Here is an 18,848-nt window from a genome sequence, read left to right as displayed (position 1 = left end):
TAATTCTTCTCCCAGCCAGCACGCTTTCAATAAGTTGCACGTGCGCAGCTGCTTGAATTGTTGAATCTCCTCTGATGCAACCGGAAACAGGAAGTTGGGTCATAGAAACATAGAAGATGACGGCAGAAAAGGGCTACAGCCCATCAAGTCTGCCCACTCTGCTTACCCACCCCCTGTCGATGCCCTAATGACCCAATTTCCTTATCTTGACCCTCGTAGGGATCCCACATGGGTATCCCATTTATTCTTAAAATCTGGCACGATGTCTGCCTCGATCACCTGCACTGGAAGCTTGTTCCAATGATCAATCACTCTCTCTGTGAAGAAATACTTTCTGGTGTCGCCATGAAATTTTCCGCCCCTGAGTTTGAGCGGGTGCCCTCTTGTGGCCGAGGGTCCCTTGAGAAAGGGTCAGAGGAGAAGATTCAACAGCTCAAGCAGCCGTGCGCGTGGCTTATCGAATGCATGTGGCTGGGAGAAGAATTAAAGTCAGACTCGTCAGGCACCTAAGGTGAGGTGGAGGGAGGGAGATGGCAGGACGCGGCGATCGGGCGTGAGGGTGCTTCTGGACCACGCGATCCGTGATCGTGCATATTTCCTCACATTAGGAAGGAGGAAGTGGACAGTAGTCGTGGGGACGGGGCATGCACAGTGGTTGCGGTGATGGCGATGGGGTGGGGACAGTGGTCGCGGGGACGGGGCGGTGACAGGGATGGTGGTCGCAGGGACGGGGCGGTGACAGGGATGGTGGTTGCAGGGACGGGGCGGTGACGGGGACCAATTTTTCCCCCGTGTCATTCTCTACTTCTTATCACTAATATATCTAAAAAATGTCTTGTCTACCCGTTTTACCGTGTCTGCTAATTTTGCATATCTGCTTTTCTGACTACACAACCAGCCTCTCTTGATTTTTCCAGATATTTATGCCTGTCTTCTTCTTTCTGCGATATTTTGTAGTTTATAAAAGCTAACCTCTTATTCCTTACCTTCTCAGCTACTACTTTTGAGAAACCAAAGTGGCTTACTTTTCCTCTTACTTTTACTTACTTGCCTCACAAAAAGGTTTGTCCCTCTTATAATGACTCCTTTTAGTTTTGTCCATTACATTTCCACTCCTTTCAGACGTTCCCATCCAGATAACAATTCCTTGATGCAATTCCCCATGTGAACAAAGTTAGTTTTTTTAAAATCTCGAACCTTTGCTTTTGAATGAGCCCTCTCTCTACCAATGTTCCCTCTAAGGATTGATGAGGTGTGTGCAAAAAAAAATATGCATGAGCGACAAGTTACATATTCCACAAATTTATGAGCAGGCACGGAGGACGCATTTGTAAACAAATGTAGTTTATCCTTGTACTCCTTATGTATTTTTAATCATCTATGGATATGTTTGTATGTTTATTGTTCAAATGGTTTTATTTATTTCCCAAAATTTATTTTTGTTATACACATTGAAAATATTTGATATTGCGTTTAAATCAAAATCTCAATAAACTTGAAACTTGAAATGAGTGCCCATGAGATTGTGGGAGGGTTAAATACTCAAAACTTAGAAGAATAACAATTTACTTAAAGTTTTTGCTTCTCCAGCTTTCTGGTATCTTTACATAATGCAGTGATGTACCTAGCATATGTAACACCCGGGGCCCATCATTTTTTGGCACCCCCCCCCCATCTGTACGAAAAACATGATTTTTAGTAACAAGCCACACGTCACACGTCACCTAGGAAAAGGCAGCATCTTACATATTGCAGTGAACAGTACATCAATACACCCATTGTAAAACTAAACAAGCCAGACCAACACAGATCAATCCTACACCGTCAATCCTAACAGAAAACTATGTCTTTCGAACACACAGAACACACCTTCGCCTAGTATGGAATATGTAATCACAAACTAACCCCTCCCATAGACAAAGGTTAAATTGAACCAGCAAGAAGCTGGACTCTGCATACAATGCTTCACAGAAACAGTGACACATGTCTCCTAAAGCAATAAATAAATAGAAATTTTTTTCTACCTTTGTCTTCTGTGGTTTCTGCTTTCCTCATCTTCTTGTAACTCTCTTCCTTCCATCCACTGTCTGCCGTCTCTTTTCCCCTATATGGCATCTTCTCTCCTTCTATGCCCCTTCCAGAAACTGTATGCCTCCCCCTTCCATCTCTCCTTTCACCCCCATTGGTCTGGCATCTCTCTCCTCTCCTTCCCTCTCCCACACCTCTCCTCTGCAATCCCTTTCCCTTTTTTCCCTCATTTCCCTTTTCAATTTATTTTCTGCATCTGTCTAGATTATGTTCTTACTACTCTCTCATCAATGTTCTTTTTTACTGTCTACCTAAAGCTTGCCACCTCTTTCCCTCACCCCTCCAGTGTTTCCCTAACTCAATCCTTTTCTCCCCATCATGTGTCCTCCTTTTATTTATCCCCTCCTTCCATCATATACCCTCTTTCTCCAACCCTTCCATCTAGTACCTTCTCCTCTCTCTGTCCACTTATCATCCAGCATCTGCTCCCCTCTTTCTCTCCTCCCATTTCCTTCTGGCATTTGCTCCCTTATCTCTCCCATCTGCACTTCCATCCAGCATAGGTTCCCCACTACCATCCAATGTCTGCCCTTTCTCCCTCCATCCACCCCTCTTCAATCAGCATCTTCCCCCTTTCTTTCCCTCCAATATCCTTCCCCCTTATGTCTCTCTCCTTTCTCTGTACATCAATTCCATCAGCACCACCCTTCCATACCACCCTGCCCCCTTTCTTTCCCTCCACCACTCTTCCATTCCAGCAGTCCTGCTCCTTTCTCTCCCTTCATGCAGCAAGGTCCCGCGATGATTGTAGCTGCCTGCTGCCAATCCACCCCACTCTGACGTACTTGCTCTAGAGCGGACTCAGCAGCTGCATGCTGGAAGGGCCCACGATGACTCGTCTGCTGGCTCTGCTCTGGAAGAAGTAAGTTACGTTGGAGGGGGTGGGCCCGGCAGACACAGGGAGTTGCGGCAAAGTCCCGCAATGATTGTGTCTGCCGGGTCCACCCCCTCCGACGTAACTTACTTCTTCCAGAGCAGAGCCAGCAGATGAGTCATCGCGGGACTTCCCCACACCTGCTCCCCCAAAATTGCCATGCTTCGGTTCCTCTTTTTTCTTCCTCCCTCCCCCCGCGGGACCCTGCAGCACCATCAACTCTTACTCCCTCTAACGCCGGCCCTGCAGCTCCGGACTTCCCCGCACCTTCCCCCCCCCCCCCCCCCCGATCGCTATTATTTTAAATGTTATAGCGGCGGCGCTGTATCCATCAGTGGAGACGTCTAACCAGTCAGCCTGCCCCGGAACTCTTACTGCAGCAGCTGCCCGTCTAGGCAGGAACAGGAAGTCACTGTTGCAGTAAGAGTTCCGGGGCAGGCCGAGGTTAGATGTCTCCACCGCCAGGGTCGGAAACCAAACCCCCACCCCGACGTCCGATTCCTCCCCCAGCCTCCCCTTACCTTTGCGACGCGTGTGTGCGCTGTGACGAGAAACTTGTGCGCTGCGATGTAATATTTTGTGCGCCAGCGCAGCTTAGCGGGAACACTGCTCTCTACCCATCTTAATATTAAACCATACCATGCAGTGATCACTGGATGCCAGATGATCACCCACTGTAACATCAGAAACACTTTCCCCAATTGTAAGCACTGAGTCCAGTATGAAACCACTGCTTGCCCTGGATCGGTGGCATGGAATGCTGCTACTGTTTTGTTTTTTGCCAGGTACTTGAATTGGTCTCCGTAAAGACGGGATACTGGGATAGATGGACCATTTGTCTGATCTAGTAAGACTGTTCGTAAGCTCTTATGGTTACTGTGGATGGGCAGACCAGATGGGCCATTTGGCCTTTATCTTTTTATTATGGATTAAGAATTGGTTAAAAGATAGAGAAAGGTAAATTGTGAGGTTGCCCAGGGGTCTGTGTTGTGACAGCTGCTTTTTAACATACTTATCAATGATTTATAGAAGGAAATAACTTGTGAGATAATTAAATTTACTGATGAGACAAAGTTGTCAAACCTAAGAGGATTGTAAAAAATTGGAAGAAGAATTTGAGGCTGAATTGGATCCATCCAGAATCTTGAGAGAGGTTCTGTGGATCCTCAAAAATTTGTATAATACATCCTTGGAGACTGGGAAGTTCTACAGGAGTGGAGAAGAGCAGATATGGTCCCTCTATACAAAAGTGGAGACAGAGAAGAGGCAGGAAACCATAGGCCAGTTAGCCCTACTTCGGTAGTTGGAAAGGTAATGGAGGCGCTGCTCAAGGAAAGGAAAGTGAGTTTCCTGGAATCCAACAGGTTGCAAGACCTGAGGCAACATGGTTTCACCAAAGGAAAATTATGCCAAACAAATCTGATTGACCACAGAATTGAAATATAGAAACATGATAGCAGATAAAGGCCAAATAGCCTATATAGTCTGCCCATCCACAGTAACTATTATCTCTACCTTTCTCTAAGAGAGCCCATGTAGATAGTGGACATGCACTGGATATAGTCTACTTGGATTTCAGTAATGCCTTTAACATGTTTCCTGGTATAAAATCAGGATTTGAACAATGGCAGCCATCTTTGCAAAGTCGGTGAGCATATAAATGTGTGAATCATTCCTGCCTATGCCAGCTCCAATCTTGAAATGGCTGCTATAATCTTCAGCTGCAGTTTTACATCTTGATGGCAGAGACAGTAGGGGCAGAAATGACGGGGGATCGCTCCTCCACCTGTTACACCACTTAGATCACGAGGGTTTAAGGTAGGCCCTTGGTTGGGCTCACGTGTAGGTCTAGGAGGGAGGCTGTGCCTGGTCATGGGAGTGAAGGGGAAGAGAGCTCTCTCTGGTTGCAGGAGGAGAGAGTGGATGTTGCTCAGGGGGAGGGACGAGGCCAGTTTTAGCAAAACCAAGTGGCAAACTTTGACCCCAAGTTTGGTTTCAGCCAAAACAAAAAAACATAGTTGAAAATGTTTCTTCAAAACTGAATGGACAGCAGCATCACAAGATATGTCAAGGTAATTTCAGTCTTCTTATTTATAGGCTATAAGCTTCTGCTGTTATTCAGCAGCACCAGCTCCTCTTTGCTTCTTTGACTGTTTAAGCTGCTGTTAGGGAGATGAGAAAGAACCAATGTTGCTGAGTGGTTCATTTGCTGTTAATCAGTCCCTTTTGCTACTCCTTCCCACGGGCTTGCAGAGTTGGTATGCTTCTCTTGCATGGTTGCATGGAGCCAGCTCTTAAAGTACTGCTCTTATGCTGGTAATCTAAAATAAACCAGAAATAGGAGAGAGACAAAAATCCACTCAGACACAAACTCTCCTAAACAAGAAAGTATCACTTGGAAGATGGGTCTCCCATGATAATAAATATTTTTTGGGAAAGAGGAGGTTTCAGTGATTGTGAGTGCACACCAGGCACTGAGACAATAGTGAGCTTCACTGAGTTCCGTTGTCACTATACAATTCACATTATTTTGTTCCTCTGTATATGAGTAATAAATCTCCATGAAAATAGTGATTAAACAAAAGGAGAACTACACTCCTAGTGAAACAAAATTAAATGCTGCAATTTGCTAACAAAAACACCATCATGATTGTGTTTCAAAAATAAACCACTTATCTTTATTATAGCGCCGGAATCTTTTATATATTTAAATGTTTTTATTAAAGTTTTCAAGAAAAAGGTGCAAGTAAAAGATCATAGCAGCATAATCCAGAAACTCACACATGTGCACAACTCAAACTCCCACCATCCCTCCACCCACATATAGCGCCGTTTCAAGGCTTTCATTGAGGATTAAATGCAACTGCCTTTTGGAGAGAAACGGCTTCAAACTATCTGTGATATATTGAAATGCCATAAAGGAAACAGTGTATTTTTATGGAAAAGCTGCTAAAGCTTAAAACTCCTTGAAAATGTGGGCAAGTGCCCAACTTTATGATGTCTTGAATTAACTTTATATGTCTGCACAAACTCTAAATAAGAAATAAAGAATGAAAAATTAAATGATTGCATTCCTCTCAGTGTTTTCATTAAGGCCCCAAAGTCCCACTGTGTTCTAATGATAAATCCAAAACTGGTCCCTTGTTGCCAGGCATTGTTGTTTGTCACCTCCAATTAGAGCTGCACAATTCAGGAAAAAAAATTTTGATTCGATTCAGCCAGTTGAATTGATTTTTCAATTCGATTTTCCTGCCCAATTGGGTGGGGTTTTTTCAAACATCCTGGTGGGTTTATTTTATAGCTTCTTCACCCCTTTTATAGCCTCTTTACCCCCTTTGCCCTCTCCTACCCACAAGGTTCATAATTAAAGCAGCGCGCAGACAAAGCCGGGCCGACAGTTGCGCACAGGATATCAGCGCTCCAGATATAAACTCAATTTGAAAGTGCTCTGAGGGGTTCTGGGGGGGGAACCACCGCACTTAACTTAGTAGTGCTGGCGCTGCTGATGAGGGGATGTTGTGGGGGGGAACCCCCCATTATAGAGAAAACAGGCTTTTTCCCTATTTTTTAGGGAAAAAGTTCAGTTTCCTCTTATGTGATGGGGTTCACCCCACCACCCTAACGGCAGCGCCAGCACTACTAAGTTAAGTGGGGCCCCCCCCCACACCCCCTCGGAGCGCTTTCAAATTGAGTTTAAATTTGGCATGCTGATATCCTGCGCGCGATTATCGGCCCAGCTTTGTCTGCGCATGATTGTCTCGCGTGGTTTTGACGCGTCACCACCCAAACTGGTGTAAACAAAATAAGCAAACAAAAAGGACTTTTCCTCTCTCTTTTAGAGCCTAGTTCACGTTTGCGGTCTAACACCAGCTCTGGCAGAGATACACATTTCAAATCTGACATATTGTAATCACAAAACAGAAAATAAAATCATTTTTCATATCGTTGTTGTCTGTTGATTTCTAATCTGATCTTCTATTTGTGTGTCACACATACTTATTCAGGCTCTAGGTGACATTCAGAGGGGTTGAAAGGGGATCAGGAGGAGGGAAAAAAGGGGGGCCTTGAAAGGGGGGGTGGGTAAGAGGGGGGCTACAAATCATATTTGTCTAGGAGCTCATCTAGCGAAAGAGGTGGGAAGATTCATTTCTGAGAAGTCAAGTAGTTTCAGCTGTCAGAGGTAGGTTTTCAGGTTTTTCCGGAATGTTATGTTTTTCTTTTCTGATCATTTCTGGCAGGTTATTCCAGGTTTTTACTTCTATGAATGTAAGCATGGAACAAACACCTGTAATGGAGATTTTTTGTAGAAGGTAGATTTAACTGTATTCTGTTTATGAGTCTCCTGGAGGTAGACCAAACCCTTGAGAATAGTTGGGTGAGAGGAGTGGCCGAGTTGCCATGGATTATGTAGTGTAGGATGCATAATCTTCGGTCTAAAGAAGTTCGATCACATGACGCCATACTTCAAACAGCTACACTAGCTGCCGATGGAAGCTCGTGTAAAGTTTAAGTTCGCCTGCCTCTGTTTTAAAGTTTTCTACGGTCTAACCCCTAAATACATCACTGACCTATTCTCCTTCTCAGCCAACAAACGCAAGAGAAACTCCTACTCGCACTTCGTTTCTCCCCCGGTTAGAGGATGCAAACTAAAAAAACACCATGAGCATCTTCTCTCACATCAGGCTGCTCTATGGGGTAAAGACCTAGAACAACTCCTATTGCCCACCACTTATGAGGTATTCAGGAAACGCCTCAAAACTCACCTATTCCTGAAATACCTAGACAGCTGACCCACTTCTCTCTTTCCCCTCTCTTGCCCTTTCTCCCCATTGTTCCCACATCCCTTAAGTTAACTCAACTTGTACGTCAACTCAACTTGTACTCCACTAATCTTTTGTAAACCGCATAGAACTTAACGGTATTGTGGTATATAAACTGTTATTATTATATTTTGAAGAGTATTCGCGATGAAATTGGTAGCCAGTGTAGTTGTTTGAGGAAGGCTGAGATCGAATCATATTTCTTTAGGTGAAGATAAGTCTGACAACTATGTTTTGAATGAGCTGACGTTTGTGAACTAGAGTGGAGTTGATCCCCCAAGTATGCTGAGTTGCAGTAGTCCAGCTGGGGTAGTACCATCAACTGGACAATCAGAGTCTCTGGTTGCACTTCCTTCTGACTGTGCATTCTATCTATCTATCTTTCCTTCCTTCCTCGCTCCCTTCCCATGTTAGTTAGTGCCCCCTTCCCTCCCTCCTTCCTTCTATGTAAGTTAGTGCCCCTTTCCTGCCGCACCAAATCCTGCCTACCTGCCATCGATTCCTCCTCCTCTCCCCCCGGCTCGCCGCAACTCCAGGAAGGTAAGGGTCAGCGATTGCACGCCACCGGCCCACAGTCCTTCCCCTGACATCAATTCTGACGTCGGAGAGAAGGTCCAGGCCAGCCAAGCAGCGATTGGCTGGCCCGGACCTTCTCTCCGATGTCAGAACTGATGTTGGGGGAAGGACTGTGGGCCGGCGGCGTGCAATCGCTGCCCCTTACCTTTCTGGAGTTGCAGTGGAAAGTGGGCAGGGAGCAGCAGCAGCGGTCAGCCCGCATACCCCCAATGAGCAGTGAGAAACCCTGGGTCACTGAATCAGCTAGGCCGATTAAAAAAAAAAAAAAAAAATCAATTCGAATCAATTCACCCAAAGTGAATCGTGAATCGGGCAGTACTACCTCCAATGGCTGAATCGTATATCTGTTTAATAATAAACCAGCAAATTTGTTCAAACTGGTGTTGTGCTTCCATAAAATGAGTCACCTTAGTGGTTTTGATAGTTTTAGTATTGCACCTACTATGATGTTCACTTAAATGTACTTGCATAGTTCTGATTGTACGGCCTGCATATGTAGATTTTATTGCGAGGACAGACAATCACATATACTACATATGTGGATTGACATATAGTTTGAGCTTTGAAACATAGAAAGATGACGGCAGATAAGGGCTATAGCCCATCAAGTCTGCCCACTCTATTGACCCACCCCTTTAAGTCTACTGACCCCCTTAATTATACTGCCACTCTACTGACCCGCTCCTTCAAGTCTATGGAGACAGAAAGGGAGTGATAAAGGAGGAAAAAGAGGTAGCCGACAGGTTAAACAAATTTTTCTTGTCAGTCTTCACAAGCGAGGACACATCCAGTGTACCACAACCCGACGTGATCTTCCATGGAGACCAAGAAGAAAAACTGTCAACAATAGAGGTGAGCCATGAGGATGTCCTCTAACAGATAGATAGATTGAAAAGCGACAAATCACCAGGCCCGGACGGTATCCACCCTAGGGTACTAAAAGAACTAAGAAATGAGATAGCAGGAATACTCCAACAAGTTTGCAACCTATCCTTAAAAACTGGAGAGATCCCGGAGGACTGGAAGATAGCAAATGTTACACCTATCTTTAAAAAAGGGTCAAGAGGAGACCCGGGAAACTATAGGCCGGTCAGTTTGACATCGGTTGCAGGCAAGATGGTAGAAGCACTGATAAAGGACAGCATCTGTGAGCACATCGAAAAAAATGGGCTGATGAAAGCGAGCCAACATGGCTTCTGCAAGGGAAGATTGTGCCAAACAAACTTATTGCACTTCTTTGAGGGGGTAAACAGTCAGTTGGACAAAGGGGAACCCGTAGACATCATTTACCTCGACTTCAAAAAGGCCTTTGACAAGGTACCCCATGAGCGGCTACTTAGGAAGCTGTGGAACCACGGGGTGGAAGGGGACATGCACAGATGGGTCAAACACTGGTTGGCAGGCAGAAGGCAAAGGGTTGGCGTGAAGGGTCATTACTCGAGCTGGAGGAAGGTCACGAGTGGGGTTCCGCAGGGGTCTGTACTCGGGCCGCTGCTGTTCAATGTATTTATCAATGACCTGGAAATGGGGACGAAGTGTGAAGTTATCAAATTTGCGGATGACACTAAACTCTGTAGAAGGGTTAGAAATGCGGAAGAGTGTGAGGACCTACAAAGGGACCTAAGAAAACTGGAGGAGTGGGCGAATAAATGGCAGATGGACTTCAATGTGGGGAAATGCAAGGTCATGCATTTAGGGAGAAAAAACCCGATGTTCAGCTACCAAATGGGGGGATTAGTGTTAGAGAGAAGTAGCCTTGAAAGAGATTTGGGTGTACTGGTGGACACAACAACGAAGTCAACAGCACAATGCGCAGCAGCCGCGAAGAAGGCAAACAGAATGTTGGGTATTATTAAGAAGGGTATTACGACCAGAACGAGAGAAGTCATACTGCCGTTGTATCGGGCAATGGTGCGTCCGCATCTGGAGTACTGTGTTCAGTATTGGTTACCGTACCTTAAGAAGGATATGGCAATACTTGAGAGGGTCCAGAGGAGAGGGACAACAATGATTAAGGGCATGGAAAACCTTTCATACGCTGAAAGATTAGAGAGACTGGGGCTCTTCTCCCTGGAAAAGAGGAGACTCAGAGGAGACATGATAGAGACCTACAAAATCATGAAGGGCATAGAGAGAGTAGAGAGGGACAGATTCTTCAAACTTTCAAAACATAAAAGAACAAGAGGGCATTTGGAAAAGTTGGAAGGAGACAGATTCAGAACGAATGCTAGGAAGTTTTTCTTTACCCAGCGTGTGGTGGACACGTGGAATGTGCTTCCAGAAGACGTAATAGGACAGAGTACGGTACTGGAGTTCAAGAAAGGATTGGACAATTTCCTGCTGGAAAAAGGGATAGAGGGGTATAGATAGAGGGCTACTGCACAGGTCCTGGACCTGTTGGGCCGCCGCGTGAGCGGACTGTTGGGCACGATGGACCTCGGGTCTGACCCAGTAGAGGCACTGCTTATGTTCTTATACCTTAGTGACCCTATTCCTTGACTTGACCCTCGTAGGGATCCCACATAGGTATCCCATTTATTCTTAAAGTCTGGGATGCCGCTGGCCTCGATCACCTGCATTGGAAGCTTGTTCCAATGCTCAATCACTCTTTCCGTGAAGAAGTACTTCCTGGTGTCTCCACGAAACTCCCCTCCCCTGAGTTTGAGCGGATGCCCTCTTGTGGTCGAGGGTCCTTTGAGGAGAAAGATATCATCTTCCACCTCGATGCGTCCCGTGATGTACTTAAATGTCTCAATCATGTCTCCCCTCTCCCTACGTTCTTCGAGAGTGTAGAGCTGCAATTTGTTCAGTCTTTCTTCATACGAGAGACCCTTGAGCCCCGAGACTATCCTGGTGGCCATCCGCTGAACTGATTCAATTCTGAGCACGTCTTTACGGTAATGTGGCCTCCAGAATTGCATACAGTATTCCAGATGAGGTCTCACCATGGCTCTGTACAATGGCATTATGACTTCAGGCTTCCTGCTGACGAAGCTTGTCTTGATACAACCTATCATCTGCCGTGCCTTAGATGAAGCCTTCTCCACTTGAGTGGCAGTTTTCATGTCTGCACTGATGATTACTCCTAAATCTCGTTCTGCTGTAGTCCTGGTTAAAGTTTCTCCATTCAGGGTGTAAGCTTTGCATGGATTTCCGCTTCCGAGATGCATGACCTTACATTTCTTGGCGTTGAAGCCCAGTTGCCAGGTCGAGGACCAACTTTCTAATGTACGAAGGTCATGCACCATAGTATCCTGTAGATTGCAGTCGCTTGCTATATTGCATAGTTTGGCGTCATCAGCAAATAAGGTTACCTTACCTTGAAGCCCTTGAGTCAGATCCCCAATGAATATGTTGAAGTGGAGTGGACCCAGGACTGAGTCCTACGGCACTCCGCTGGTCACCTCCGATGTTTTAGAGAGGGTACCGTTAACCACCACCCTCTGAAGTCTGCCACTTAGCCAATCATTAACCCATGCAGTTAGTGTCTCTCCTAACCCCATCAATTCCATCTTGTTCAGCAGCCTGCGGTGTGGGACGCTGTCAAAAGCCTTGCTGAAGTCCAGGTATACGACGTCCAAGGATTCTCCCAAGTCCAGCCTTCTTGTTACCCAGTCAAAGAAGCTGATGAGATTGGATTGGCAGGACCTACCCTTGGTGAATCCATGTTGACTGGGATCCCGGTGACTCCCCTCATTCAAGATCGTATCTAATTTATGCTTAATTAGTGTTTCAATGAGTTTACACACTATTGAAGTGAGACTCCCCGGTCTATAGTTCGCAGCCTCTGCCTTGCAACCTTTTTATGCAGAGGAACGACGTTAGCTGTTTTCCAGTCCAAAGGAACTATACCCATACTTAGTGAGAGATTGAAGAGCACGGCCAACGGTTCCGCCAGAACATCTCTCAATTCTCTGAGCACTCTTGGGTGTAAATTGTCTGGTCCCATGGCCTTGTTCACCTTGAACCTTGTCAGTTCGCAGTAGACGTCTCCTGGTATGAACTCAAAATTCCGAAACGGGTCTTCTGCGTTTTGTTTTGCCTTGCCTTTAACTGTGGTCCGTGTCCCGGTGCCTCGCAGGTGAAGACTGAGCAGAAGTATTCATTTAGTAGTTCGGCTTTTCGGAATCTGCTACCGCATAGTTTCCGTCCATGTTCCTTTTCCTATCACTAATATACCTGAAGAAGGATTTGTCCCCTTTCTTAATGTTTTTTGCCAGAGTTTCTTCCACTCGAAGTTTGGCCTCCCTAACTACCGTTTTGACCGCTGCAGAACTGGTCCTATATTCTACTTTAGCTTCTCTTTTCTGCGTACGCTTGTAGGAAAGAAATGCTTTTTTCTTCTCCTTAACGAGGTGCGAGATCTCCTTAGTGAACCATTGGGGTTTATTGTTTTTTTGCTGTTTATCTACTGATTTTATGTAGCGACTAGTTGCTTCGTGTATGGATGATTTCAGGGACGACCACATAGCTTCCACATTACTGGTCTCTGCTTGGTCCTGCAGCGTCTGATGGACGAAATCTCCCATACATGCGAAGTCGGTGCCCCGGAAATTGAGTACCTTTGTTTTTGTGATTGATTTAGGGAAGCCTTTCCTAAGATTGAACCATACCATGTTATGGTCGCTGGAGGTTAGCGTATCTCCTACCGAGACCTCTGAGACGCTTTCCCCGTTGGTGAGTACCAGGTCGAGGATCGCCTGGGCCCTAGTGGGCTCCGTTACCATCTGTTTTAGACATGCTGCCTTTATGGAGATTAATAGCCTCCTGGTGCTGCTGGTTGTCGCTGAAAATGTGTTCCAGTCTGCATCAGGCATGTTGAAGTCCCCTAGCAGTACAGTGTCGCCCCGTAGAGTGATATTCTCTATGTCTTCAATTAATTCTGCGTCCATGTCTTCCAGTTGTCTTGGGGGTCTGTATACCACACCAAGATACAGGCATTTTTTGCTGCCTCTTGCCAGGTTTACCCAGAGGGACTCCCCGGTGTACTTGACATCTGTGATCCTGGTGGTTTTGATGTCTTCTTTAATGTATAGTGCTACCCTTCCACCTAACCTGCCCTCTCTGTCCTGACGAAGTAAATTGTACCCCGGTATAGCCATATCCCACCCAAGTGAGCCCGTGAACCAAGTTTCGGATATCGCCACCACGTCTAGGTTGGCATCCCTTATTTCGGTTTCCAGTTCTAGAATTTTATTTCCTAAACTGTGTGCATTAACATACATGGCCCTCCACACCTTGTGTTTGCTAAGTCCCTGTGAGGCGTTTCCTACCTGAGTCTGTGTGGCTCCTAGAGAACTGTTTGCAATGTGGGTCCTTACCTCGGAAGCAGAGTGTCGACTCATCCCATCAGGATAGTTCCTTTCCGCACCAGTATATGAGTAGGTACCCTCCCCCAACTTACCTAGTTTAAAGCCCTACGAAGCAGGCGGGCTAGTCAGTGTCCGAAGATGTTCTTACCCCTACTGATCAAATGGAGTCCATCTGGTCCCTGAAGTCCTTGTAGCGTCTCGCCATGATTCAGGAATCCGAAGTTCATATCCCGACACCATCCTTGTAGCCACTCGTTAGTTCTCAGGATACATTCATCTCTGGCTCTTCCCTTGCCTCTAACTGGGAGGATCGATGAGAAGACCACCTGCGCACCCGTCTGCTTCAGCCTCACACCCAGTGCTCCAAAGTCTCTGGTGATGGTCTCCGGGGTGTTCCTGGCAGTGTCGTTTGTTCCTATGTGGACAAGAAACATGGGAAAATGGTCATGAGGCGTTAGTAGTTTATCCAGGCTGGTGGTGATGTCCCGTATCCTGGCTCCAGGCAGACAGAAAACCTCCCTCGAATGTGTATCCGGTCTGCAGATAGGTCCCTCGGTGCCCCTCAACAAGGAGTCCCCAATGACTATTACTCTGCGCTTCTTCCGTTGGGGGGGGGGAGTCGGTCAGCAGATGGAGCTGCCTGTTGGGCCTTCTCCTGTTCTTCGTCGGCAGCTTCTTCCTGAAGAATCTGGAATCTGTTCCTCAGGACGAGTTGAGGGGTTGACGTAGGGTTGGCCTGTTGGGAAGAAAAAGAAGAGGATGAAGAGATTGAAAAAGGGGGGGGGTCTCCTATGTTTGCCTGTGGAAGAGGTCACCAGCTGCCAGGTGTCATTGCCGCCAGCCATTTCCTGTATCCCAATTGTTGGTTTCAAAGCTGATGACTTGGGCGTCTCGAGAATGGACTCGTCGTGGGCCTGCTCTGTGATTTGTGACAACTCCTGGATGACTCCGTCGATGTAGGCTTTGTCCTCTCGGATGCTTCTCAGGTGTACCACCTCCTCCCTGAGGCTCCACAGTTCCTGCATGAGGGCTCCATCCAGCTGAGCGGCCTCCTCTGTCTGCGTGGAGACTGTAGTGTAATGCCGGAGGTTGGACTCGGTCTGCACGGAGCCCTCTGTCCACCGTCCTGGGTCCTCCTCCCTCCGCACACAGTCCGTTGAAAAATTGACTAAGATGTACCACAAGCTTTCCAATAGCCACATGGTGGTGAAAACCAGCCTGGTATATCTTCGGATCCTGAATGAGAAATTTAACCACCCTGGCCCTAATGTTATATCCTTTAGAATATCCAATACATGGGACATTTTTAAAAATTGGGTGAAATTCCAAAACATGCCAACGATGGCGCAATATCTTAGCAACCTGAGCCGATGAAACTGTGTTCCGAAGTTGATTCAATATTTGGTTGTGAGTGGTAGTCTCCAAAAGTAGCTCTCTATTGGCAAACAATGCTCTGTTATATTCTTTATTGATCACACTGGTTGGATAACCTCTAAAGAGGAATTTTTGAAACAAATTCTTAGCTTCTATTTTGAACGGAGCAGTGGAAGTACAAATATACCTAATGGGAAGGGGACCCTTTAATTTTTATGGATGACAGCTGGAATAATGTAAATAATTATTTTGATCTGATGACTTACTGAAGTGATCAGTGTGCTATCAATTTTGGTGACTAGCACATCTAAAATTGAAATTTGTTGTTGATGACAAAGACATAGTGAATTTCAAATTAGTGTTTAAAGTGTTTAGTTGTTAGAAATAGACCAACAGTACAAAAAGAACTGCAGAAAGTATTTGGTAAGGTAAGAAACTTTATTTTCTTCCTGGCCAGAAAGGGTGTCCAATTTGCATCACTTCATTCAATACATCCATTAGTTTTATAGTTAGTACAAACATTTTAAATCCCTCATGCCTACCTGCTCATTGGATGGAGCCTGATAGGTCACAACCTATCAGACACTTTCTTTACTTCTTCTAGTCTCTCCACCCCTAATTACTTCTCCCATTACTCTTATTCTCTAGACCTCTGACCCTATTTACAATTGCCTGTATTTGGGCTATTACTCCTCCCCTCACGTGACATCCTCAGGCTAGTCTTTTAAACAGTAGCCCTTATGATGAGTTATGCTAAGCCATCAACTCTTGTGTACATACAGTATCAAATACTTATCCCAGAAATGCCTCACCCCTCTTCTAATTCAGCAATAATTCACACTGCTATGTGCTATACTGGAATTGTGTGTTATTACTTTCTATATTAGCCTGGTCTTTTATCCATATTTTATTCAATTTTCACAACTGTACCTTTAGTGTATCCTTGTATTTGTGTGTGTCGGGTTGGGCCCATGTGCCTCAGGCCCCACCCCCCAGGTGGGACCTAAGGCTCCCGGGCCTATTCTGATTGGCCCAGGCACCTTAGGCCCCACCAGTAGGCGGAACTTTGGGACGGATGGCCAATCCGGCCTCATTCCATCGTTGGCTGCCTGCTGGACAGGCGGGTTTGGCTCCCGTCTGTCCGGCCAACTACAGAAAGGTACGGTGAAGGGGGGTGGGGGGTGTCGTGGGGGTCGGCCAGGGGGGTCGCGGGTCAGCTGGGGGGGGCGGTCGGAGGTTCTTGGGGGGCGGTTGTTGGGGGGAGGGGGGTTTGCGTCGAGGGCAGGAGGGCCTGGGATCCCTCCTGCCCGTAATGTAGTGCGGGGTGGGGTTAGGGGGTCGCCGTGGCCAGGAGGGTTTGGGCTCCCTCCTGGCCCGAAAAACTAGCAGGGGGGGGGTCGCCAGGGCCAGGAGGACTTGGGCTCCCTCCTGGCCCAATATTGTCGGGGAGTTGGGAAATCGGCGGGGCAAGAGGGCTTGGGCTCCTTTTTGCCCCGATCGTGTCGGGGAGTCGGCGGTCCTTCGGGGTGGGGGTGCGGGTGAGCAGTACTGCGGGGGGTGAATCGGACGTCGGGGGGGGAACTATGTAAAAAAAATTTTGTACAACGCGCTCACGCGTATACCGCGCAAGGGTATGCACGGTTTGTAAAAACACGTATAACGCGCACATTATATGCGTGAAAATACGGTACTTTGTAATAGACAATATATTAAATAAAATTGAAATGTAAAATAAGTTAACGAGAAAAAATATCTAGTTAACTTTAAGTAGCCATATTCTATTTTGCTGACTTAATAGGATATCATTTATATTCAGTTAACTGGATTTGACTTTACTGAATATTGACCACTACAACTGTGTCTATAAAATTCGCATTGTCTCTGTCTTAAAGAAATAAGATTTCACCTTGTTTTTACTTTATGTTCCCTTGCAGAGTATCTCTGGTTCAGACTGGTTGAACACCATTACTGCTGGAGACCTTACTGGAGAAGTTATTGCTTCTGTGCTACCTGACCTGAATATCAATCCTGGGCATATCAAGCGAACTTCGGAACGAAGATTTGTATGTTGGTGTCTTGAGTTGTTCCAAATTGTGTTTAAAAAGAATTGTGGGACTGGACAGATAAAATAATCAAACTAGGAAAGTTCAGTATTACTCATCAACTTTGCAGCTAAGGCTTTGTTGACGAGGATTGAATCACACAAATGGGATGATACAGCTTTCCTACAGCTTAGAAATAGTGTAACATTCTGCTTATACGCAGCCCTTCCTATGCATACCGTGATGTACTAAGGGGACAGGTGGAGCAGTCCACCATATTGGTGGGGGCGCCAGCACCCCTCATCTTCTCCACCCCTTCCGCCCAATGTGTAGCGGCAGCCAAAAATGCAAAAAAGATGCTAAGAATGATTTTAAAAAGGATGGTTAACCAAGACTAAGAATGTTATAATGCCTCTTTCGCTCTATGGAATATTGTGTTCAGTTCTGGTCTCCTTATCTCAAAAAAGATATAGCAGTACTAGTAAAGGTTCAAAGATGAGCAAAATATCTGGAAAAGTTAAGAGAGACTGGTCATGTAGTCAGGAAAGCAAAGATGTAAATGGAAGAAAAAATAGTTGACACGGTAAAACAGGGAGACAAGACATTTTTTTAGATATATTAGTGATAGGAAGAAGTGCAAAAGTGGCATTGTGAGACTCAAAAGTGAAGGGGAGAAATATGTAGAAGCTGATAAAGAAAAGGCTGAATTGCTTAACAAATATTTTTGTTCTGTGTTCATGACTGAAGCACTGAGAGCGAGACCACAGAAGACAAGCATAAATAGGGATGGAGGAGTGGTAGACTCTGATCGATTTTCAGAGGGTTGTGTTCATAAGGAGCTAGCTAAAATAAAAGTAGACAAAGCGATGGGGCCAGATGATGTATATCCGAGGGTGCTGAAGGAACTTAGGGAAGTTTTAGTGGCTCCACTGACTGACCTTTTCAATGAGTCTCTAGAGTCGTGAGCGGTACTGGAGGACTGGAGAAGGGCGGATGTGGTCCCTCTCCACAAAAGTAAGGAAAAAGTAGGCAATTACAGGCTGGTAAGTCTGACTTTTGTGGAAAGGAATAATAATAATTATTATTATTATATTCTTATATACCGCCATACCGAGAGGTTCTAGGCGGTTCACAACAATAAACTAAACTCAACTAAACCTTAAGTTTATATACCGCATTCTCTCCATAATTATAGAGCTCGGCATGGTTTACAAGAATTTAATAAAGGAAGGAATAGCATAGAGGGGTTGCTTACTACCCATTCTATGGCCATATTAGAAAACAATTGAAGACCTATCTTTTTTCTAAATATTTGACTGTTTAACAAATCATTTTATTTCATGTAACAAGTTTACTTTTATAACTTTTTGTAAGCCGCTTTGAACTTCTGGTTACGCAGTCAATAAGCAGTATGTTATGTTATGTTATGATGTTGAGTCCAGGGGGGAAGAGAACATTACAATTTTGTGAAGAGCCTAATTTTCAGGTGCAATAGAACGAATACATATAATGCAGATAGAATACATCAGAAAGTAAAAGAAAAACAGTTAAAAGATTAGAAACAGGATGCATTAGGATACCAGCCTATCAAAAAGTTGTGTCTTTCACAATTTTCTAAAATCAAAATAAGAAGGAACCTCTAACATGATTTTTCCAAGACATACATTCAGTTTAGCAGCCTGAAACGAAAGGGTTCTCTCAAAGAACCTCTTGTAGCGACAAGATTTTATGGAGGAATATGTAAACATATGCACTCTACGTG

General features: G+C 45.4%; 1 protein-coding gene across 5 annotated transcripts in view; it reads left to right on the top strand.

The window, feature by feature from the left end:
- GTF3C2 (general transcription factor IIIC subunit 2) overlaps window positions 1-18,848 on the top strand; it is a 357,778-nt gene that overhangs the window by 287,437 nt on the left and 51,493 nt on the right. For all 5 annotated transcript variants that reach the window (XM_033936535.1, XM_033936537.1, XM_033936536.1 and 2 more), the window contains one exon: window positions 16,979-17,107. In XM_033936535.1, coding sequence (XP_033792426.1) covers window positions 16,979-17,107 — 129 coding nt within the window. The remainder of the gene's footprint in view (window positions 1-16,978; window positions 17,108-18,848) is intronic.

Source organism: Geotrypetes seraphini, chromosome 3, assembly GCF_902459505.1.
Source record: "Geotrypetes seraphini chromosome 3, aGeoSer1.1, whole genome shotgun sequence".
In the NCBI taxonomy this organism is placed as follows: domain Eukaryota; kingdom Metazoa; phylum Chordata; class Amphibia; order Gymnophiona; family Dermophiidae; genus Geotrypetes; species Geotrypetes seraphini.
The sequence above is the reverse complement of the archived record's forward strand: the minus strand, read 5'-3'. Positions and strand labels throughout refer to the sequence as shown.